This window comes from Bison bison, unplaced genomic scaffold (assembly GCF_000754665.1).
Source record: "Bison bison bison isolate TAMUID 2011002044 unplaced genomic scaffold, Bison_UMD1.0 scf7180017864164, whole genome shotgun sequence".
NCBI classification, from domain to species: domain Eukaryota; kingdom Metazoa; phylum Chordata; class Mammalia; order Artiodactyla; family Bovidae; genus Bison; species Bison bison.
Window position 1 is genome coordinate 2,425,510 of NW_011494736.1, and position 24,562 is coordinate 2,450,071.

Sequence of the window (24,562 nt, forward strand, 5' to 3'; positions counted from 1 at the left end):
CATGTTCAGTTCTTTTTTTTTTTTTTTTTCAGTTTTCCTACTAGTTAAAATCATTGTTTCTATTTTCACTATTACAACCTATAGAATCACAGGAAAAATCACACCTCACTGAGACAATTTTCTAAAGTTGAAGAAATAAAGACCAAATGCAAATAAGAATGATGATGAGAGTAATTTCAAAAATCTCACAAAGTAGTTGTGACCAATAACATGAGTTAAGCATTTGGGAAAATTCTTTCTAAAAAATAGTAATCCAATTTAAGAAGTATTATGAAAAATAATAGTTTTCTTTATATTGCTTTGAAAATTAAAAAAAAAAAAATGAGGTATATAATTTAGGCTGCATCCCTCAGTCAGTTCAGTGCAGTTGCTCAGTCATGTCCGACTCTTTGTGACCCAGTACACTGCAGCATGCCAAGCCTCCCTTGTCCATCACCATCTCCCAGAGCTTGTTCAAACTCATGTCCATTGAGTGACTGATGCCATCCAACCATCATCTTCTGTCATCCCCTTCTCCTGCCTTCAGTCTTTCCCAGCATCAGGGCCTCTTCCAATAAGTCAGTTCTTTGCATCAAATGTCCAAAGTACTGGAGTTTCAGCTTGAGCATCAGTCCTACCAATAAATATTCAGTACTTATTTCCTTTAGAATCAACTGGTTGGATCTCCTTGCAGTCCAAGGGACTCTCAAGAGTCTCCAGTTACCACAGTTCAAAGGCATCAGTTTTTCGGCACTCAGCTTTTTTTATGGTCCAACTCTCACATTCAGATGTGACCACAGGAAAAACCATAGCTTTGACTAGATGGACTTTGTTGGCAAAGTAATGTCTCTGCTTTTTAATATGCTGTCTAGGTTGGTCATAGCTTTTCTTCCAAGGAGCAAGCATCTTTCAATTTTATGGCTGCAGTCACCATCTGCAGTGATTTTGGAGCCCAAGAAAATAAAATCTGAAACTATTCCCATTGTTTCCCGAACCTATTTGCCATGAAGTAATGGGACCAGATGCCATGATCTTAGTTTCTTGAATGTAGAGTTTTAAGCCAGCTTTTTCACTCTCCTCTTTCACTTTCATCAAGAGGCTATTCAGTTCCTTTTCGCTATCTGCCGTAAGGGTGGTGCCATCTGCATATCTGAGGTTATTGATATTTCTCCAGATGTGAATAATAAAGGTATGTGATATATTCTTGTATCCTTAAATATCTTGAAACATACATACGAGATATGTAATCACTGTGAACATTAGAAAATATAATACAATTGCAAAAGACTTGGAAGCATGCATTTCAGTAACAATGCAAGCACTTTTTTCTTTGCATATGAACAATTCAATTATTTTGTTTCTGAAATAAATTAAGTAAAGCTTATTGAATCTGATCAGGCCTTGTTTCCAGGGAATTGCAATTCAATTTCATTTTTAATTAGAATTGAACATTGTGGATTTCTTAGCACTGGTAAGCAAGATCCAGCAATAAAATATGTACTTAATTTGTATTAAGTTTCTGAAATTTAGTGCAGAGAGTGAGCAATATGTCTGGTTAATATTTAAACACCTCGCAATGTTCTATTGTAGAAGTTTCCATTTATAAAACCTGCTGTTCTATAGCAAATTACTTTCACTTTTAAATAAACCTGTTACAACATGAGCAAAACTTATTCAATTAAAAGAGAAAACAAAGTAAAGTAATTATTTACTCCTATTTGATGTACACAATGGCTTCTAAAGATTCTAGAAATGCCTAGGAAAGTAGATTTGATGGCTTAAAAATTACTTTTGCTTAACTATCACTTCAATAAAAAGTAGGTATTTTCATATGGGATATATATTTCTATATAGACAAGTGTTCTGTCATGAGAGAATAATGAACTGTGTGGAAAGAAGCCATGAACCATAAGGACAGTTGCAATAATGTGTTTTCCTCTTCCAGTTTTCCACACTTGTTTCTGTTTTGTCTTTTTGGTTTAGTGGTATAATAATGTTGTACATCACAGTGGAGCTAAACAGAAGCAGTACATCCATAGTATCATATGTTTTTCCATGCACTCAGGCATTAAACTCAACATGTTCCTTCCCATCATTTTGTCTTAATATATTACTGAAAGCAAGAGAAAAAAAGTGAGGGAAGTTTGCAATAGTGACCTCAGTCACAATAATATATATCATATAAGGTAATGAAAAATGTAGCAGATTGATTTAACAGGTATTACAGTTATCAAAAGGTAACTCAGAGTCAGATTCTGCTTCGACATCTTGCATATTTTAAAAATATCTGAAATCTGAATGACATACAGATAATTTTTTATTTACTTAAAAGTGAAAGTGATTCTCAAGAAAATCAAAAGCCTTTGCAGGGTCAGGGAAACAGAAACTGTGTCTGTGACCCCTGATGGGTTTGCACTGTAAGAAGTCATTGTCAATTTCTGCCAGACAGGACTGCAGAGACAGCAAATGATAATCTATAAACTGCACGGACAAGAGACATGCACTCTGATTCTTTCCAGGCAACTATAAATCTTTCTAATTAGTGACGTGAGAAAGAATAATATGGAAGTTATTTCTATTGTGATTAAGTTCTCTGCAAGACATATGCATCAGATTTGCTTCTTAAAAATATATAAGGTACAAAGACTCTATGTATCTGTAATCCCTCAGTTTGTCCTGAAATAAGAACATCCCTCAGATGTTTGCATCTGATTACAAATTCTGTGCCTGGCTGAAATGTCGGGTTTTATATAAGTAAATGAATTAATTTCAGGAAGGGTTAAGAAATCATTTCTGTGAAGTAGACTTCTTTTTTTTTAATTGAGAAAAAATAATAGGATAACAAAAATAATGTTTCCTTCATAGGTAAGGAAAATATAATAATCATATCCTAATTTTTAAAGATACAAGCTAATATTTCAAATAATGAGATTATACAAATGTTAAAGGCCTAATGAAGTTTGGAAAAAAATATTTTTGAATCATTTTGTTTTAGAATTTTTTTATTCATGGTTCCTACAATCTAACATACAACAAATAGCAAACAGCCTGCTAATAAGTGAATGGCAATGAAAGAGGATTTTAAAATTACTTAAATGTTTACTTTTGGAAATGAATTCATAAAATTTCATCATTTTACATCAAGAAAAATATTTTTCCAGATTAACGAGTTTGCTTTTGTTTATACCCCAATACCATTCCCTAACAGCAGACAATTGCAAAGAAATTGAGGTCAGTCACTCAGTTGTGTCTGACTCTGTGACTCCATAGACGCCAGCACACCAGGCTCCCCTGTCCATCACCAACTCCAAAGCTTGCTCAAACTCACGTTCATCGAGTCAGTGATGCCATCCAACCATCTCATTCTATGTCATCCCATTCTCCTGCCTTCAATCTTTCCAAGTATCAGGGACTTTTCCAGTGAGTCATCAGGTGGCCAAGGTGTTGGAGCTTTAGCTTCAGCATCAGTCCTTCCAATGAATATTAGGACTTATTTCCTTTAGGATTGACTGGTTTGATCTCCTTGCAGTCCAAAGGACTCTCAAGAGTCTTCTCCAACACCACAGTTCAAAAGCATCAATTCTTCAGTGCTCAGTTTTCTTTATGGTCCAACTCTCACATCCATACATGATTACTGGAAAAATCATAGCTTTGGCTATATGGACCTCTGTCAGCAACGTAATGTCTCTGTTTTTTAATATGCTGTCTAGGTTTGTCATAGCTTTTTTTCCAAGGGTGAAGCAAAATTACAGTTCCTCAATTATCCACCTGGTTCATTCTCCACCTTTTTTTCTTCCTTATCATTCCCTTGAAAAAAAAAAAAAAAAAAAAAAAAAAAAAAAAAAAAAGCAAAGAGATTACATTTCCTCAACTATCCACCTGGTTCATTCTCCACATTCTCTTCTTTCTTATCATTCCCTTGAAAAAGAAAAGAAAAAAAAACCTTCACACGATATGTAGCATTCATGAACCACCTATACAGAGGAAAAGATCCCAGCCACTGTGTTTCCTCTTTCAATCTCAAATTCTTCTCTCTAAAAATAAGACAATTTAGGTTAATACTTGCTGGTCCTCACACTATCATTGTATTCGTAACCTGCAACCTTGCTAATCTCCACTCTACCACTGTATTTTCAACCTAGAACCTGGATTAATGGATCCATACTACAGATGTGGATCTACCATGGATAGGAAAAATGAGGAGGGGGAAAATAAATTATAGCATTCTCTTCAAAATTTTGAAGCTATAGTTGGGAAAATAACATCATATTTTTAAAAATTAAAAAAAAAATAAATCAGACTTCTTCCTTGCAGTACACTGCAATGGCTATCAAATAATGTAATATGACCTTTAAACAAACAAACAAACAAAAAAATGCAGAGGCACACTTTTTTCCTTATTTGAAAGCAATATGATTTAATGGGAGAAACACAGGAAAATAAATTATGAGCACACATTCCTTTAGTCTGAAATCTGAGAATTAACTATGTGATCTTGATATAATCTTTATCTCATGAATACTTCATTTGTGAGATAAAAATTATTCCACAGACCAAATGAGATGTTTGTTGTTGTTGAGTTCCTAGTTGTATCTGACTCTGCAACCTCACTGACTGCACCACACGGAGCTTTAAAGTGCAATAAATAATTATGCATGAGAATACTTTATAAAATAGGACATCTTGCCTCCATCTCTACCTTTCTCCCTTTCTTCTTTCCTTCCCTACTTCCTTCCTTCTTTCCCTCTTCTGTAATGTAATGATAAAAGTTGAGAATGCTTTTTAGAACTCTGACAACAGGCTTCACTTTCTGAATAGCTTCAGGGTTTTTTTTCCTTGCAAAAGGAGATCATTGCTTCTTATTAATCTTACTAGAATTATTTAGGTAACTTTGGATACATCAAGTAAAGCAATTTGAAATCCAAGTAACAGTGTTAAGAGAAATCAGAAATAAATGCTGTGATTATGCCTTGGATGTACTCATCTGATTACAGCAAATATTCCTCACCATAATTGTCTTAAGAAAAAAAAAGATGAGCTTATTTCTGAAATACTTTTGACAAAGCAAACAGGAATCTTATGAATCTCTTTAAATGCATCCTAACAATACAATACATAATTAAAGGACCAAATAACAGATCTATTAATAGGGGAAAAGAGTTTCAAGAAGAAAGAATAACATAAAATCTGAGCCCTGAAGTCAAAATATATGCTTAAGAAATGAACACCTGTGTTTAGTGTTTTTATTTTTCACATATTCCAGAACTATTTAACTTAATGAGTAAGAATGGGCTAAGTAATGTTAGTTCATGGTTTTTAAAAGTTTATTCTTATGTTATAGTAGCCATGAATCTTTAGTGTAAAATATCCACATTTTATTGTTTTAATATATATGAATCCCCACTATGCACATTGTAAAAATCCAGGTCTTCTTAGCAATCTAAACAAATAGGCATATAATTCATGCAGTATTGATTTTAGTACTTCTCAGAAAGCATATCATGTAAGAAGCATCTGATGTGTTTAATAAGTTTACCCTTTGGCCAATCCGTTTGTCTTTGTAAAGGATGGATATATAATAGAAAATGTATGCTTTAATGGATAGATTGCTAGACTTGAATTTGGAAAACTCTAGTTTGATCCTTGGAATTACCGCTTATTGGGCTTCCCTAGTGGCTCAGATGGTAAATAATCTGCCTGCAATGCCGGACACCTGGATTTGATTCCTGAATGAGGAAGATCCCCTGGAGAAGGGAATGGTTAACCACTCCACTATGTCTACCGGGAGTATTCCATGGACAGAGGAGCCTGGTGGGTTAGTGTCCACAGGGTCACAAAGAGTCAGACAAGACTGAGTGACTAACACACACACACACTTTACCACGTATTACCTGTGACCCCAGGTCAAGCTCTTCACCTTCCTGAATCAAACTTTCACAATAATGGGAATTGAAATGATATATCAGATGCTTTGAATAGAAATCAGAAAATATCTTGTGAGACAGTATCTGGCTTATAGTAGGTGCACAATTTAATTAGTACTTGATGATTTGGCCTAAGAAGACCTACACTCAGAACCTAGATTCTAATTACATGATTTTCCAGAATCTATATATAAAGTTTGGCAGATATTTATCTCATGTGAGAGTATTAATTTGCCAGGGCTGCTATAACGAAATACTCCAGCCTGCATGGCCTAAACACAAATTTATTTTCTCACAGTTCTGGAAGCTGACAATTTAAGATGAAGGTGTTGACAGGTTCAGTCTCTCCTGAGGCCTCACTTCTTGGCTTGCTGATTGCCACTTTCTTGCTGTGTCCCCATGTCTTTTGTTTTGTTTTTTTCACTCTCTGCACATAGACCTCTAATGTCTTTCCCTCTTCTTGTAAGGACATTAGTCATATTGGAGTAGAGCCCACCCATATGACCTCATTTAACCTTTGTTGCCTCTTTAAAGTTTCTATTTTCAAATGTAGTCACACTCTGAGGTGTGCTGGGGGTTAGAACTTAAACTTACAAATCTTACGGGGACACCACATAACAGATCTTAATTTTATCTGTAAAACCAAATTTGTCTCCTTTGTTACCCTTGCTCTTTTCTACACGAAGGCTCAAGAAACTTTTATAGCTGTGGAGGCCAGAGGAATGGTTCTAATAGTGAACCAGTATTTTGAAGAGGTTAAAGTACAAAGAAAACCGTAAGCTTCCTCCTTTGGTTCTTGATACCAGGTGGTAGTTCAGAGATCTCCTGCATTGTGACCAGTGAAAATAAAGAGCACAGCTGACATTCAGTGGGTTCAAAAGGGTGAGTTGACAATTTAACAACATCTGTAAATGGATTAGAGTCTAGCTGCAGAATTCAGCCAGTATTCCCTCGATGGACACTGTGAAGGAGGGTATTTTCTAAATGACAATAGCAACAGCATCCTCCTCCTGAAATAGAAAAGGGGTTTTGATGGAAAGTAGGAGTAGATGTCAATAAGTACAGAAGTTAAGTGGTACGAATCAGATCAGAGTCCTGTTTCTTTACTGTCTCTGGCTGTGATTTTCTTTGAATGATTCTTTCCTGAATATCTGAATACCATGTAGCCATCCTGGTCCCGTATGCTGTCTGTCCAAGGCAATGGGAATATAATACTATTGGACTGTTTTTAGGTTCTAGACTATGACCCCTGAGCGAGTGATTCCCAAGGAGCTTTGCCTTTTGTAAGGTTTGTTCGGTAAGATTGTTGTGTCCTGCCCACAGATTTGTAGTGCCATTTATTTCAAAGTGGGTAATTTTGCAACAGAGAGCTTTATATATTACACAAGGAGAAGTGTACTAACATGATTCACAGTGAGGAATGTGAGATCATATTTCTTGGTCAAAGACATTTTATCTCTAAGACACTGCCAATAAGACAAATTCATACATTTAAATCCCTGGGGGCTATACTCCACTCCTTATTGCTACTGTTACATAGCAAAACAATACAAAACAAAATTAAACAAAATAGACCAATTTTAATATGTATTTTACAGAAGTATAAAAGGATAACATATTTTGTTGAGTCTTCTTTTAATTTCAGAAAAAAGATGGCTTAATACTTATACTCACATTCTAATGGACATATATAAGATGCCATAGCAAAATTTATGGCATAAGTTTTCCAGCCAGTGGGTGGAAACCATAGAGCAAAATAACATTCATTTAATACATTTATACCTCTATGCCCTATGTTTTTCTTTCATTCATTCATTCATTGATAGATATACTAATTTATTCAATAACTCAACAATAGAAATATCAATAGTTACCAGGCACTATATCAAGGACTAGAGATACAAAATGAAGCTATGAGGTTACTGTCTTAAAGCAGGTCAAAACGTAGTGCTACCAAAATTTTCCATCAGATCATTTTTAATTACTGAGGATGAAAAAATAATACTAATGAAATTTCACCTTGGAGACTTGGGGCATTATAATGCTTCAGATGATGTGAAGCTGTGACATAGCTTGAAGGAAGTTGGCTGACTCTGTACAGAAAAAGGAAAATGTCTCAGAGTTACAAAGGGTCACTTCTCAATTCTACTCTAGCATCTATCTCAGCTACCTCAGGCATGTTGATATTTTAGCACCCATGGAAACTTGGCTAAGAATTGTGTTGGCTTAGCACTTAGTGGTTCTTTCAGTTGAACACAAGGAAGTGGGAAGCTTGTGATTTGGAGGCTGTGGACATTTTGAATAAACATAATCTGTAAATTTATGTAATATGTAACTTGTCTCCTGAAAATAAAATATTGGTTGAAGTACTTATTAGAGTAGAAGTATTTCCAATTTAAACAGAGTATTAATAGCTTCATTGAAGTTGTCTTCATTTAATCCTGTGTGATTTATTGCAATTGTCATATATATCTTTTTGAGTGTAAACACTGTGATATAGTTTTTTTTTTTTTTTTAATGTTTCATTTTGTATTGGGGTATAGGCAATTAACACTATTGTAATAGCTTCAGGTGAACAGTGAAGGGACTCAGTCAGAAATAATTTTTAAAAGACGAAATTAACATTTCACAGTGTACTATTTAAATTAGTACACAATTTAAATTAGTACTTTGAATGAAGAATGAATCAATTCAGTAACTTAGAGTTTCAATATATAGATTCTAAGTATTTTGATTTTCCTTATATTCCATATCTAATAGAAGTTTAATGTGAAATTAAAATATTTATAATATATATTAGAATCAATCGTAAAAACTACCTCACACGTCTTTATTACTTTTAGAAAATGTTTTCTCTTTGGAGAAGGTATTCTCAACCAATAGTTTGAAAGCAAGTTTCATACATGACAACATATTTAAAAGTACAATAAATGTCTCCATAAACATTTTGAAAATCATAGAATAAGACTACTTGCTTTTTTAAATTAAGAAATAATGAATGTTTGAGGATAATATTGTTCAGTTCTTGCATTTTATGGATGGTGAAACCAATGCTGGAAAAATTATGAGTTGTCACATAGCTATTAGTGTTAGAGTTGGTAACAAAATCCAGTACTGTGTCCCAGTCTCATGCATTTTCACTTGTCTTAGTTATGAATTGGTTTATTGGCAAATAACAGAAGCACCCTCAGAGAAAGGGAGGAAATCTCATCCAGTCCAAGTGAAAGGCACACAGCTGGACATGAGGTCTGTGTGTGCCATTTTCTCTCTTGCCTGTTTTCATCTCTATTTTCATCGACTTCCTCCTCCTTTTTAGCTGTCAGTTTCCTTGGCAAGGTTCATGATTTCTACATTCTAAAAATAACTAGTTTGTACATGTCTTACAATTAGTTCTGAATAGAGAAGCTATTTGCTTATATGGTGATTTGTATTAATTAGAAAATGGTGCCCCTCCAAGGTGACATAGCCTTGTGGGTCAATGCACCACATTAGCCAGAGGCTGTGACCTGCTTCTTGGTTACCATACAATACTCAGGCCTAACACCCTCTGCCTGACTCATTTTTGCTTTCTCCTTTCTAAGTTCCAGTTGGCCCTATTTATGTCAAATGTTGTCTTAGTTTACAAGAACTAAGGACCCCAAGCTTATCAGATATATACTTGAGAAAGAGAAGCAAAAGACAGTTGAAGTTTAATGTCAAGAATCTTGGCTTGACACTCGCCCTATCTCGTCAGGTATCAGACCTCCAGTATAATCATCAGTCTAGGTCTCAAGCTATGAGAGGGACTATGCAGAGCTAATGACTTTCACCTGTGCACCAAGGGACAGTCTGCCATCAAACAGCACAGTGACAGCTGGTTTCATCTTTTTGTCATTGGCATTCTTTGAATGTGTTGTTAAAAATATAATCTCACCAAAATGGGAGATATTTTGAGCATTTTAGGCAACCTCCATGTTATCAGGTTCAAAATGTAATGCTAACAATGCAAAGGAACATTTTTAAAATTTGATATAATGTAAACAGTTTCTTCGGTTGTCAGTGTTATTGGAAATCCAGCAATAGACCCTCTCTAAAATTGTCATTGAATTAAATTAATTATTTAAGAGCTCTATGATGGCCAGTGAGGGGTAGAGTCAGAAACCAGATTTGACAAAATCGAAGAGGTGTCCACTTCAGGTCCAACTATTGTATGCAGAGGACAGGAAGAGGAGGTTGGTTCATATATAAAACTGTCTCTTCAAGGGTGTAGGGAGGTAATCAACTCTAACCAAAGATAGGTTTCCAATAAACCACTTTGCTTCATAATTGGCCATGAGGTATAGAAGTATATCATGATATATATTCTTTATAAAAGGGATCTCAACATACTACCTAATATAATCAGAAAAGAAAAACATGTAACTCTTCCATGTGATTTTTGACTAAAATAAACTTAAGCACTGTTTCATAAAGATTAAATTATTATCATCAGCATCTTTTTAGAACAGATTTTTGAACATATTTGGTATTCCACTAAAGCAGATTGAAAAAAAAAAAAAAATACTGTGGATCATTATTCCCTTTCTTTGTCCAAAACAGTGATCTCTCATAGAATCACTTTCCACTGATGCTGAGTCTATCCTCACATTCTTTTCCTGCTGTTCATTCCTTGCCAGTTAATTAGAGTTAGAGTCAAAGTGAAATGCTATTAAAATGCTGCACTCATTATGTTAGCATATTTGGAAAATTCAGCAGTGGCCACTTTTCCAGGACTGGAAAAGGTCAGTTTCCATCCCAATCCCAAAGAGGGGCAGTGCCAAATAATGTTCAGACTACCATAAAATTGCACTCATTTCACATGCTAGTAAGGTTATTTTCAAAATCCTTCAAGCTAGGCTTCAGCAGTACATACATTGAGAACTTCCACATATACAAGCTGGGTTTAGAAAAGGCAGAGGAACTAGAGATTGAATTGCCAACATCCATTGGATAATAGGAAAAAGCAAGGGAATTCCAGAAAAACATGTGCTTCTGCTTCATTGACTAAATACTAAATGCTAAAGCCTTTGTGTGGATTCGCTGGTGGCTCAGACAGTAAAGTGTCTGCCTACAATGTGGGAGACCCAGGTTTGATCCCTGGGTTGGGAAGATCCCCTGAAGAAGGAAATGGCAACCCACTCCAGTGCTCTTGCCTGAAAAATCCCATGGACAGAGGAGTGTAGTAGGCTACAATCCATGGGGTCATAAAGAATCGGACACGACTGAGCGACTTCACTTTCCCTTTTTTCACTTTGTGTGGATTACCACAAATGGTAGAAAATTCTTCAAGAGATGTGAATACCAGACCACCTTATCTGTCTCCCAAGAAACCTGTATACAAATCAAGAAACAAGTTAGAACTGGATATGGAACACCTGACTGGTTCAAAACTGTGAAAGGAGCATGACAAGGCTGTACATTGTCACCTTGCTTGTTGTCACCTAACATATGCAGAGTACATCTGGCAGAATTGTGGGCTGAATGAATCACAACCTGGAATCAAGATTTCCAGAAGAACTATCAAAACTTCAGATATGCAGATGATACCACTCTAATGAAACTAAAGAGCCTCCTGATGAAAGTGAAAGAGGAGACTGAAAAAGCTGGCTTAAAACTCAACATTTAAAAAACTAAGATCATGGCATCTGGACTAATCACTTCATGGCAAATAGATGGGGAAACAATGGAAACAGAGGCAGACTTTATTTTCTTGGGCTCCAAAATCACTGCAGACAGTGACTGCAAGCATGAAATTAAGACACTTGCTCCTTTGAAGGAAACCTATACAAACCTGGACTATGTATTAAAAAGCAGAGACATTACTCTGCCTACAAAGGTCTGTTATGTCAAAGCTATGGTTTTATCCAGTAGTCATGTACAGATGTGAGAGGCGCAACGTAAAGAAGGCTGAGTGCCAAAGAATTGATGCTCTCAAATTTTGGTGTTGGAGAAGACTCTTGAGCATCATTTGGACAGCAAGAAGATCCAACCAGTCAATCCTAAAGGAAATCAGTCCTGAATATTCACTGGAAGGACTGATGCTGAAGCTGAAGCTCCAGTCCTTTGGCCATCTGATGCAAAGAGCTGACTCATTAGAAAAGACCCTGATGCTGGGAAAGATTGAAGGCAGGAGGAGAAGGGGGTGACACAGAATGAGATGGTTGATGGGATCATAGACTCAATGGACATGAATTGGAGCAAACTCTGGGAGATAGTGGAGGACAGGGATGCCTGGCATGCTGTAGTCCATGGGGTCATGAAGATTTGGACACAACTCAGTGACTCAACAGCAATAACTCAAAGTGAAAACTATCCATCATTCCACTGGTAAACTCAGCTTCCTAAGAGCAAAGACATTGTCCTCATTACCTCCATAATCCAATGATACCAGTTACCTGTATGACAATGACACTTATTAAGTAGTTATAAATGGATAAATGGCCTAGGAATTGTGAAAATAGTTTTTCACAAGCAGGTAATTTTTCAGGAGGAAAGATAACATTAAACAAAATCACAAACAAATATCCATTTAACTTCATTAATGATGAAAAAATTTTGGAGGACTAAATTTTGGCCGTATTGACAAATATCTTTGGAAAAGTAAGAATATTCAGTGTTGGTGATAATGATAGGCAACAAATGCTCACATATACTATTGGTAAGAAAATAACTTTTAATAGCTTTTCTGGAAGGAAACTAGTTTATTTTAAAAATCATAAAAACAGGAGTACCTTGACCTCGAGAATCTACATGTGAAAATATATTTCATTAAAACAGGTATTTATGCAATGATACAGCTATAAGGAAGTTTGTAATATCATTTTTAAAATAATGTGATCAATAATCAGGAGTTGGTTACTAATATTTGATGGAGTTTTTATATATTACTTATATCACTCATATATAGTATATATCTATTAAAGTGATACATAAGTGTACTTATCAACATGGACACATGTTTAGTATATACTAAGTGAAAAAGACATATTGCAGATTAATGTTTTTATAGGTGTTTTGTAAATATATGTGTGAATGTGCATAAGCCCTAATAAAGGTATCTAGAAACATCAGCATGTTAATATTTGCTGCCACTTGACATGTAAGATAATGGAATTGCTTTTTGACTTTTTGTTTTGTTTTGTTTTGTTGATGTGCATCTCTTTCTCACTAATGGTCACTATTTGCTTTAAATAATAATAAATAATAAGTAAGTAATTTCTAGTATTTTTAAAAATTGCTTTCTAGAAACATTCATTTTGTTTTTTCTTCATATTTTCTCCTGTAGTAAGCAGAACATTTAAAATCGTTTCATTGACTATTCTTTTAGAGAATAGTAATTTCAGCATCTAAACATTAGCAGCCTTCCCTAAGGACTTCAATCTGAGCATTTGAAGAGTCAATGTTAAATCTGGCCCTCTTATTCACATATATTTTTTCTTTTGTTCTCTCTCTCATTCTTCCTCTCTCCCTGAATCCTTTACCCATTTTCGGTAAAACATTGGTGGGAAAAAACAGAAGTGTGATCATATTAGTTTCTTATAGGAAGTATACACGTGAGTCAACTATACTTAGCTTTGGTTCTCAGTGTTAGGTTTTTATCCTTATTATAAAAATTCATTCGTGTTCATTATTTGTTTAAAAATGGAAAAATACAGAATGTTTTTAAAGGAGTTGGAAAGATGCAATCAATGTAGCATACTTACATCAAGCATCATTTATTTTTCTACATGTTATTTCCTATATGTAGTTAAAATTCTACTATATTCGTATGTTTTACTTTTCTAATTGAAGTACATCCCAAATATTTTCTCAGAGCTCTCTTTGCTTTATGTGGTTGTTATGCCACATCAGCATGTGTGTCATTTGTTCTTTATTTAATGTCTTAAATGCCTACTATGTGCCTGCTATATACAAGGTGTATAGACAGTCATACAAAAGACAAGCATGATTCCTACCCTCCTGGTGTAGTCCAGTTTGAGACCCAATTGATGCCTTGCTTGCATGCATATTCAGTCATGTCTGATTCTTTGCAACTCCATGGACTATAACCTACCGGAACCCTCTATCCATGGGGTTTTCCAAGCAAGAATACTGGAGTGCGTTGCCATTCCCTTCTCCAGGGGATATTCCTGATCCAGGGATAGAACCCACATCTCCTATGTCTCCTGCATTGCCTGCTGCTGCTGCTGATAATTTGCTTCAGTTGTGTCCAACTCTGTGCGACCCCACAGACAGAAGCCCACCAGGCTCCCCTGTCCCCAGGATTCTCCAGGCAAGAACACTGGAGTGGGTTGCCATTTCCTTCTCCAATGCATGAAAGTGAAAAGTGAAAGTGAAGTTGCTCAGTCATGTCCAACTCTTCGCGACCGCATGGACTGCAATTTTTATTTATTTATTTTACTACTGAGCCACCTGGGAAGCCTTGCTTAGTCCACTGTAAAACTCAATAAACAAAAGAAGCAGTAAATGGGAAGTGAAACATAGGTGTTAATTAGAGTCACACAATAAGCAGCAACTGTCTACACTCAGTATGACTTAGTCATAGTTTCCATTATTCCCTCAGTTCAGTTCAGTCGTTCAGTCGTGTCCGACTCTTTGCGACTCCATGAATTGCAGCATGCCAGGCCTCACTGTCCATCACCAACTCCCGGAGTTCACTCAGACTCACGTCCATCGAGTCAGTGATGCCATCCAGCCATCTCATCCTCTGTCATCCCCTTCTCCTCCTGCCCCCAATCCCTCCCAGCATGAGAGTCTTTTCCAATGAGTCAACTCTTCGCATGAGGTGGCCAAAGTACTGGAGTTTCAGCTTTAGCATCATTCCTTCCAAAGAAATCCCAGGGTTAATCTCCTTCAGAATGGACTGGTTGGATCTCCTTGCAGTCCAAGGGACTCTCAAGAGTCTTCTCCAACACCACAGTTCAAAAGCATCAATTCTTCGGCACTCAGCTTTCTTCACAGTCCAACTCTCACATCCATACATGACCACAGGAAAAACCATAGCCTTGACTAGACAGACCTTTGTAGACAAAGTAATGTCTCTGGTTTTGAATATGCTATTTAGGTTGGACATAACTTTCCTTCCAAGGAGTAAGTGTCTTTTAATTTCATGGCTGCAATCACCATCTGCAGTGATTTTGGAGCCCCAAAATATAAAGTCTGACACTGTTTCCACTGTTTCCCCATCTATTTCCCATGAAGTGATGGGAACCGCATGCCATGATCCTCCTTTTCTGAATGTTGAGCTTTAAGCCAACTTTTTCACTCTCCACTTTCACTTTCATCAAGAGGCTTTTGAGTTCCTCTTCACTTTCTGCCATAAGGGTGTTGTCATCTGCATATCTGAGGTTATTGATATTTCTCCTGGCAATCTTGATTCCAGCTTGTGCTTCTCCCAGTCCAGTGTTTCTCATGATGTACTCTGCATATAAGTTAAATAAGCAGGATGACAATATACACCCTTGACATACTCCATTTCCTATTTGGAATCAGTCTGTTGTTTCATGTCCAGTTCTAACTGTTGCTTCCTGACCTGCATACAGATTTCTCAAGAGGCAGGTCAGGTGGTCTGGTATTCCCATCTCTGTCAAATTTTCCACAGTTTGTTGTAATCCACACAGTCAAAGGCTTTGGCAGTCAATAAAGCAGAAATAGATGTTTTTCTGGAACTCTTTTGCGTTTTCCATGATCCAGCAGATGTTGGCAATTTGATCTCTGGTTCCTCTTCCTTTTCTAAAACCAGCTTGAACATCTGGAAGTTCACAGTTCACGTATTGCTAAAGCCTGGCTTGGAGACTTTTGAGCATTACTTTACTACTGTGTGAAATGATTGCAATTGTGTGATAGTTTGAGCATTCTTTGGCATTGCCTTTCTTTGGCATGGGAATGAAAACTGACCTTTTCCAGTCCTGTGGCCACTTCTGAGTTTTCCAAATTTGCTGGCATATTGAGTGCAGCACTTTCACAGCATCATCTTTCAGGATTTGAAATAGCTTCACTGGAATTCCATCATCTCCACTAGCTTTGTTCATAGTGATGCTTTCTAAGGCCCACTTGACTTCATATTCCAGGATGTCTGGCTCTAGGTCAGTGATCACACCATCATGATTATCTGGGTTGTGAAGATCTTTTTGTACAGTTCTTCTGTGTATTCTTGCCACCTTTTCTTAATATCTTCTGCTTCATTAGGTCCATACCATTTCTGTCCTTTATCGAGCCCATCTTTGCATGAAATGTTCCCTTGGTATCTCTAATTTTCTTGAAGAGATCTCTAGTCTTTCCCATTCTGTTGTTTTCCTCTATTTCTTTGCATTGATCACTGAAGAAGGCTTTCTTATCTCTTCTTGCCATTCTTTTCAATTCTGCATTCAGATGCTTATATCTTTCCTTTTCTCATTTTCTTTTCGCTTCTCTTCTTTTCACAGCTATTTGTAAGGCCTCCCCAGACAGCCATTTTGCTTTTTTGCATTTCTTTTCCATGGGGATAGTCTCTATCCCTGTCTCCTATACAATGTCACGAACCTCATTCCATAGTTCATCAGGCACTCTATCTATCAGATCTAGGCCCTTAAATCTATTTCTCACTTCCACTGTATAATCATAAGGGATTTAGGTCATACCTGAATGGTCTAGTGGTTTTCCCTACTTTCTTCAATTTCAGTCTGAATTTGGCAATAAGGAGTTCATGATCTGAGCCACAGTCAGCTCCTGGTCTTGTTTTTGTTGACTGTATAGAGCTTCTCCATCTTTGGCTGCAAAGAACATAATCAATATAATCTCAGTGTTGACCATCTGATGATGTCCATGTGTAGTCTTCTCTTGTGTTGTTGGAAGAGGGTGTTTGCTATGACCAGTGCATTTTCTTGGCAAAACTCTGTCTTTGCCCTGCTTTATTCCGTATTCCAAGGCCAAATTTCCCTGTTACTCCAGGTGTTTCTTGACTTCTTACTTTTGCATTCCAGTCCCCTATAATGAAAAGGACATCTTTTTTGGGAGTTAGTTCTAAAAGGTCTTGTAGGTCTTCATATAACTTCAAATTCAGCTTATTCAGCGTTACTGGTTGGGGCATAGACTTGGATTACTGTGATATTGAATGGTTTGCCTTGGAAACGAACAGAGATCATTCTGTCATTTTTGAGATTGCATCCAAGTACTGCATTACAGACTCTTGTTGACCATGATGGCTACTCCATTTCTTCTGAGGGATTCCTGCCTGTAGTAGTAGATATAATGGTCATCTGAGTTAAATTCACCCATTCCAGTCCATTTGAGTTCATTGATTGCTAGAATATCGACATTCACTCTTGCCATCTCTTGTTTGACCACTTCCAATTTGCCTTGATTCATGGACCTGACATTCCAGGTTCCTATGCAATATTGCTCTTTACAGCATTGGACCTTGCTTCTATCACCAGTCATTATTCCCTAGTCCCCCCTAATTACTTTTCCTCTTTAGTGGGAAATAAACATGTCTTGCAAATCATGATCATTACTGTATAAATCATGGTAGTCATGCAAAGATTAATAAGTTCTTTGCCCTAAAAATATAGTTTAACAAGTTAAAACAAGAGAACCTGGAATGACAAGTTCATCTGCCTATTACTTTTCTATTAGTAAAGAAGAACAGAGAGGAACCTTTGAGTGAAATATGTTCATATGAGGTAATCGGGCTATTTTCAAAGTATTTAATGATAGAGACAGAACAGGACCTGACCATTCAGAAGAAGGCACCTCATTTGGTTCTGTATATGCCTATTAGTTGCTCTGTCTTAGACAGCTGGCTGGAACATCCAGGGCAGAGACCAGAATGACTAGTACAGTGGAAGCTCTCAGGAGGATCAGGGAAGTGGCTGTTTGCCAGTGTGAAAGTATTTCAACATTTTAGCAACTCGTATGACAGGCTCAGTCCTAGAGGAAATATATCAAGGTCCTGTAGGTGTCTTCTGCTCTCAGGAAGGACACGATAGCAGTCAGAACAGTTCTCCTTTTGCAATGGAACTTTGTCCGTGGTAGATCTTTTGTTGCTCTCACAGAAGTGAAAACTTCTAGATGTATGTGGACAACTGAAAAGTGAAGAAATTCTAAATACAGTCACTGGAATAAAATATAAACATTATAGGAATGCAGCTTGAATATTGTTGAATAGAGGAAAAAGGAAGAAGCCAGTAGGATAACTCTGTCTGAGATTTGATAATGAGGACATCTGAAATGTGCCTATTTTACAAGAAAATAAAAGTAGTAAAGAGAGTCATCTAATTGTAGTGACTTTATAAAGTGGCAGTATATGAACTAATAATGCATATGAAAATATTTTTTAAAATTTGTTCTCTTCTTTTAGCTTTCCTTATTGGAAAAAACTGGATTTGGAGGTGTTCTTCTATATATTGATCCTTGTGATTTACCAAAGACTGCAAATCTTAGCTATAATACCTTCATGGTATCACTGAATCCAGGAGGAGACCCTTCTACACCCGGTTATCCAAGTATTGGTAAGTTTACTATTAATCCTTATTATTCTTGTAAGCATTATAAGGTTGCAATTTATAAGTACATGTTACCTAAAGTAATTAAAAAATAATAAAGTTGAAGAATTCTTACCATTCCATATTTCAAAAAATAAATGTTTTATGTTCTCAAAATTATATAATGCCCCAGAATAAAACTTGAAAAAGTCTGTAATAGATTTTTGTCTCAATACTACACTGTTTACAGTATAGTAAACAGAGAGAAAACATTTTAAGTGTCATTGATGGACTGATAAAATAAATTAACACCATGTGGGACAAGTACTCCATATAGGTGGAAAACACATGCATCTACCTAGAAGCATGAAATATCTATGATTTTGGAGTTATTGTCATAACTTGAAGCCCAGAGTCTAGGGCTACACATGCTCAAGTTAGGTGTCTGTGAAAAATGAAAGTGAAAGTTGCTCAGTTGTGTCTGATTCTTTGTTCATGGAATTCTCCAAGCCAAAATACCTGCTGGAGTGGGTAGCCTTTCCTTTCTCCAGAGGATCTTCCCAACCCAGGGATTGAACCCAGGTCTCCCGCATTGCAGGTGAATTCTTTACCAGCTGAGCCACAAGGGAAGCCCAAGAATACTGGAGTGGGTAGTCTATCCCTTCTCCAGCGGATCTTCCCAGCCCAGGAATCGCTGGGGTCTCCTGCATTGCAGCTGGATTCTTTACGAACTGAGCTCTCAGGGAAGCCCTGAAGCTATGGGAAATAATGCTGGATAGGACTAGAGTTGACATGATTAAATTCTCTGGCTCCCTAAAAGAAGGGCTCTCATTTGTTTGTCCAGCCACTTGGCAGCATAGACGTGGCTATTTTGCATCAAACATCCTTTTCTTTCCCAGCAAGCTGTGTTTATTACAGTGGGGGTCATGTGGCAAAGAGAAACAACTGTGATTTTGGCAGGTGCTCACTGCATCATTGAACTTCTGTCTAATGTGTCATTGACAAATATTCTGTATGCACAAGCTTGGCAGAGGAAAAGCTCTTTGAACCTCCTTCCAGGGTAATACTAACCCATTAACTGTGATGCTTCAGTCAGGAATTAAGCTAATAAAAAATTCATGTAATTATCCATGTGTCCCATCAATATTTTCTTTGTTTTCCACAAGATATAACAAAAGACTAAAAGCATCTTTCTTAAGTCTAACTTCCCTTTGTATATAATTAACTTTACCAATTAATAACTTTCTCCAAGAAGGAAGTAAATTAAATCAAATATGAATTATAATTTTATGAATTTTGTTGGGTTTGTTAAGTACTACTTTGTCTACTAAAACACCCCTTTAATAATCCATGTAAGAATTTTCTCTGGGAACTCACTGTTCTGTAGTTTGTACAGTTCACTCTCATTCTTGCAATTTTCAAGTTAAAATTAATAGATATCCATCTACAATTCTCAGACCTCACCAAAAATGTCAGTTAAGCCCTCTCATTTGCAAATGCTCTGATTGCCTTGGGTTGTACTGCCTCAGTATCAGGAGGTTGCATGTAGCAGCTAACTCTGCTGCAAGGCACTGTTCTACAGCGCTACTGAAAAGCAGATGCTGATGAATACTTTGCTTAAGCTGGTAAATTGCCTCACTGTCAACAGTTACTATTTATATATTTTTGACTTAGGTCATTTAATAAATGTAGAATTCAGTCATCTCTAGCAAAGTGCTGGCCATTGTCTTGAGAATCTCAGCATGATTTTTTAAAATAATTTTTAATTTGAAATAACTTCAACTCAAAACAATGTTGCAAATAATGTATGCAAATATTTAGACTCTCTGGCCATTTTTGATTTGAGTTGTTTGTTTTCTGTATTGTTGTGTTGCATGGGTCATTTATATATTTTGGATATTAACCCCTTATCAGTTATATGATTTGCAAAAATCTCCATTCAGTGGGTTGCCTTTTCATTTTGATGATGGTTTCTTTCATGTCCAGTACCTTTTTAGTTCAATATGGTCCCTTTTGTTTATTTTTATTTTTGGTTCCTTTTGCTTTTGGAGCAGATCAACAAAAGACATAATAATAAAATGACTGAGGTTAGTGAGTTTACTGCCAATATTTTCTCTGAAGAATTTTATGGTTTAGGTTATATATACAAGTTCTTAATGCATTTTGAGTTAATTTTTATATGTGGTGTAAGATTCTTCTGCTGGTGAATGTTCAGTTTTACCCACTCTGTCACAGAAACTATAATTAGCCCGTTGTTTGTTCTTTGATCCTTTGTTGTAAATCAATTGTCCATATATGGATGGGTTTATTTCTGAGATCTCAGTTCTGTTCCATTGACCTGTGTGTGTGGTTTTATGTCAGTATCATACTGTTTTGATTGCCATCACTTGGTAGTATAGCTTGAAATCAGCACATATGATATCTCCAATTTTTACTTCTTCCTCAAGTTTGTTTTGTCTATTCAGGTTTTTTTTGTGCGTTTTCATAGAAGTTTTAGAATTGTTTGTTCTATTTCTGTGAGATAGGACATTGGAATTTTGATATAAATTGCATTGAATATGCAGATTGCTTTGCATAGTATGGGCATCTTAATAATATTAATTTTTCCAATCTATGAACACAGAATATTTTTTCGTTAATTTATGTCTTCTTATTTCATCAACGTCTTACAGTTTTCAGTGTACAAATCCTTCATGTACTTGGCTAAATTTATTCCCTAAGTATTTTATTATTTTGATGTAAATTGTAATTGTAAATGGTTCCAGATTGGGAAAGGAGTACATCAAGGCTGTATATTTTTTCCCTGCTATTTAAATTATATGCAGAGTACATCATGCAAAATATGGGGCTGGATGAAGCACAAGCTGGAATCAAAATTGCCAGGAGAAATATCAATAACATCAGATATGCAGGTGACACCACCCTTATGGCAGAAAGCGAAGAAGAACTAAAGAGCTTCTTGGTGAAAGTGAAAGAGGAGAGTGAAAAAGTTGGCTTAAAACTCAGCGTTCAGAAAACCAACATCATGGCATCTGTTTCCATCATATCATGGCAAATAGATGGGGAAACAATGGAAACAGTGAGTGATTTTATTATTTTGGGCTCCAAAATCACTGCAGATGGTAACTGCAGCCATGAAATTAAAGGATGCTTGCTCCTTGGAAGAAAAACTATAACCAACCTAGACAGCATATTAAAAAGCAGAGACATTACTTTGCCAAAAAAGTCCATCTAGTCAGAGCTATGGTTTTTCCAGCAGTCATTTATGGATATGAGAGTTGGACTATAAAGAAATCTGAGCACCAAAGAATTGATGCTTTTGAACTGTGGTGTTGGAGAAGACTCTTGAGAGTCCCTTGGACAACAAGGAGATCCAACCAGTCCATTCTAAAGGAAATCAGTCCTGAATATTCATTAGAAGGACTGATGCTGAAGCTGAAGCTCCAATACTTTGGCCACCTGATGCGAAGAACTGACTCATTAGAATAGACTCTGATGCTAGGAAAGATTGAAAGCCAGAGGGGAAGGGGACGACAGAGGATGAGTTGTTAGATGGCATCACTGACTCGATGGACATGAGTTTGAGTAAGCTCTGGGAGTTGGTGATGGACAGGGAGGCCTGGCGTGCTGCAGTCCATGGCGTTATAAAGAGTTGGACACAACTGAGCGTCTGAACTGAACTGAATTGTAAAAGATTGTTTTCTTAATTCTGTTTCTGATAGTTCATTATTAATGTATAGAAATGTCACAGCTTTCTGTATATTGATTTTGTAACATGTAACTTTAGTGAATTTAGTTTTTAATTCTCACATCTTTCTGGTAGGGTATTTAGGATTTTCTATGTATAATACAATGTCATCTGCAGATGACATTATATTTCATTATATTATAAGACAGTTTTCTTTTTCAGTTCAGATTTGAGAGAATTTTATTTCTTTTCTTGCTTAATTGCTGTAGCTAGTACTTTCAGTACTATGTTGAATAAAAGTGGCAAGAGTGGGCATCCCTGTTCCTGATTTTAGGGGAAAAACTCTTTTAATTTTTCATCAGTGAGTGTGTTATTAGCTGTGTATTTGCCATACATGGCCTTTACTATTTGAGGTATATTCTCTCTATACCCACTTTATTAGCAGTTAAAAGAGTGTTGTATTTTGTCAAATGCTTTTTCTGCATCTGTTGAGATGATCTTATAATTCTGATTCTTCATTTTGTTAACGTGATGTATTACATGGGTTTTCTGTAGATGTTGAATCACCCTTGCTTCCCTGGAATAAATCCCACTTGATCAAGATGTACATATTTTTAATGTTTTGTTGGATTTGACTTGCTAATAATTTGTTGAAGATTTTTGTATCTGTAGATATTGAAGATAGTGGCATGCATGTTTCATTTTTGTGGTGTCCTTGGCTGGTTTTAATATTAGGGAAATATTGGCCTTGTAAATGCTTTGGAATGTTTTCCTCCTCCTCAATTTTTGGAAGAAAAGTATTAAGTCATCTTTGAATATTTTGTGTTAATATTGAGAGAAGAATAAGTATTAAATCTTCTTGGAGTGTTTTATAGAGTTTGCCAAAGAAGCCATCTCTCTGGGCCTCAGCTTTTGTTTGTTGTGAGATTTTCTAATTTGTGTCTCAGTCTCCTTCTTGGTAACTTCTGTTCAGATTTCCTGTTTCTTTATTTTTCCTTCTTGGAAGATTTTTTGTTTCTAGGAATTTATCCATGGTTGTCAAACTGTTGGTATTTAATTATTGGTAGTGGTCTCATTTTATCCTTCAAATTTATGTGGTTACATTTATAACTTCTCTTTCATTTTTTAATTTTATTTATTTATCCTCTTTCTTTTCTTTCTCTCTCTCTCTTTTTTTTTTTGGTTAGTCTAGCTAAAGATTTGTAGATTTTATCTTTTCTAATCACCAGCTCTTAGTCTCATTGATCTTTCCCACTTTATTTTTTGTCTCTCTTTGATTTACTTCTGTCTGATCTTTATTATTCTCTTCTTTCTGTTAATTGTGGGCTTCATTTATTCTTTTTCTAGTTCCTTTAGGTATAAAGTTAGATTGTTAATTTGGTATTTTTGTAGTTGTTTCTTGATGGAAGCCTGAATTATTATGAACTTCCCTTTTAGAACAATTTTTTGTTGAATTCCATAGATTTTGGTATGTTGTATTTCTATTTGCATTTGCCTCTAGATTTTTTTTTTTTTTTTGCTTTTTTCAAAGACTCCTTTATACCATTACAGTTGGAGGAAGTTTTTCTTCGGTTTATTGAAATGCAGTTTGTGACCCAACATGTGATCTATCCGAGAAAATGTTCCATGTGTACTTAAGAAGAATGTGTATTCTTTTGCTTTTGGATGGAATGCTGTATATCTATTAAGTTCATCTTATCTAATGTATTATTTAAATTTAATGTTTTCACATTGACTTTTTTTTTTTGGTCTGGATAATATATTCATTGAGGTAGGTAGGGGGTTAAAGTCCCCTACTATTATTGTCTTGCTCTAAAATTTTCCCTTTAAGATCAAAAATACTTTCTTTTGTATCTTGGTGCTCTTCAGTTCAGTTCAGTTGCTCAGTCGTGTCTGACTCTTTGCGACCCCATGGACTACAGCATGCCAGGCTTCCCTGTCCATGACCAACTCCTAGAATTTACTCAAATGCATTTGCATTGAGTCGGTGATGCCATCCAACCATCTCATCCTCTGTCATAACTTTCTCTTCCCACTTTCAATCTTTTTCAGCATCAGAGTCTATTCCAATGAGTTGGTTCTTCACATCAGGTGGCCAAAGTATTGGAGTTTCAGCTTTATCATCAGTCCCTCCAATGAATATTCAGGACTGATTTCCCTTAGGATTGACTGGTTGGATCTCCTTGCTGTCCAAGGGACTCTCAAGAGTCTTCTCCAACACCACAGTTCAAAGGCATCAATTCTTTGGTGCTCAGCTTTCTTTACAGTCCAACTCTCACATCCATGCATGACTACTGGAAAAATGCTAGTTTGACTACACAGATCTTTGTTAGCCAAGTAATGTCTCTGCTTTTTAATATGCTGTCTACATTGGTTATAGCTTTTCTTCCAAGGAACAAGTGTCTTTTAATTTCATGGCTGCAGTCACCATCTGCAATGATTTTGGACCCCCCCCCAAAAAAAAAAAAATAAAGTCTGTCACTGTTTCCATT

General features: G+C 36.1%; 1 protein-coding gene across 4 annotated transcripts in view; it reads left to right on the forward strand.

Annotated features, from left to right (window-relative positions):
- Positions 1 to 24,562, forward strand: part of NAALADL2 (N-acetylated alpha-linked acidic dipeptidase-like 2) — a 1,240,647-nt gene that overhangs the window by 612,726 nt on the left and 603,359 nt on the right. For all 4 annotated transcript variants that reach the window (XR_825426.1, XM_010841638.1, XM_010841637.1 and 1 more), the window contains exon 5: positions 18,259 to 18,409. Coding sequence is in view for 3 of the 4 variants with exons in the window: in XM_010841638.1 (XP_010839940.1) it covers positions 18,259 to 18,409 (151 nt within the window). In the remaining variant the exon portion in view is untranslated. The remainder of the gene's footprint in view (positions 1 to 18,258; positions 18,410 to 24,562) is intronic.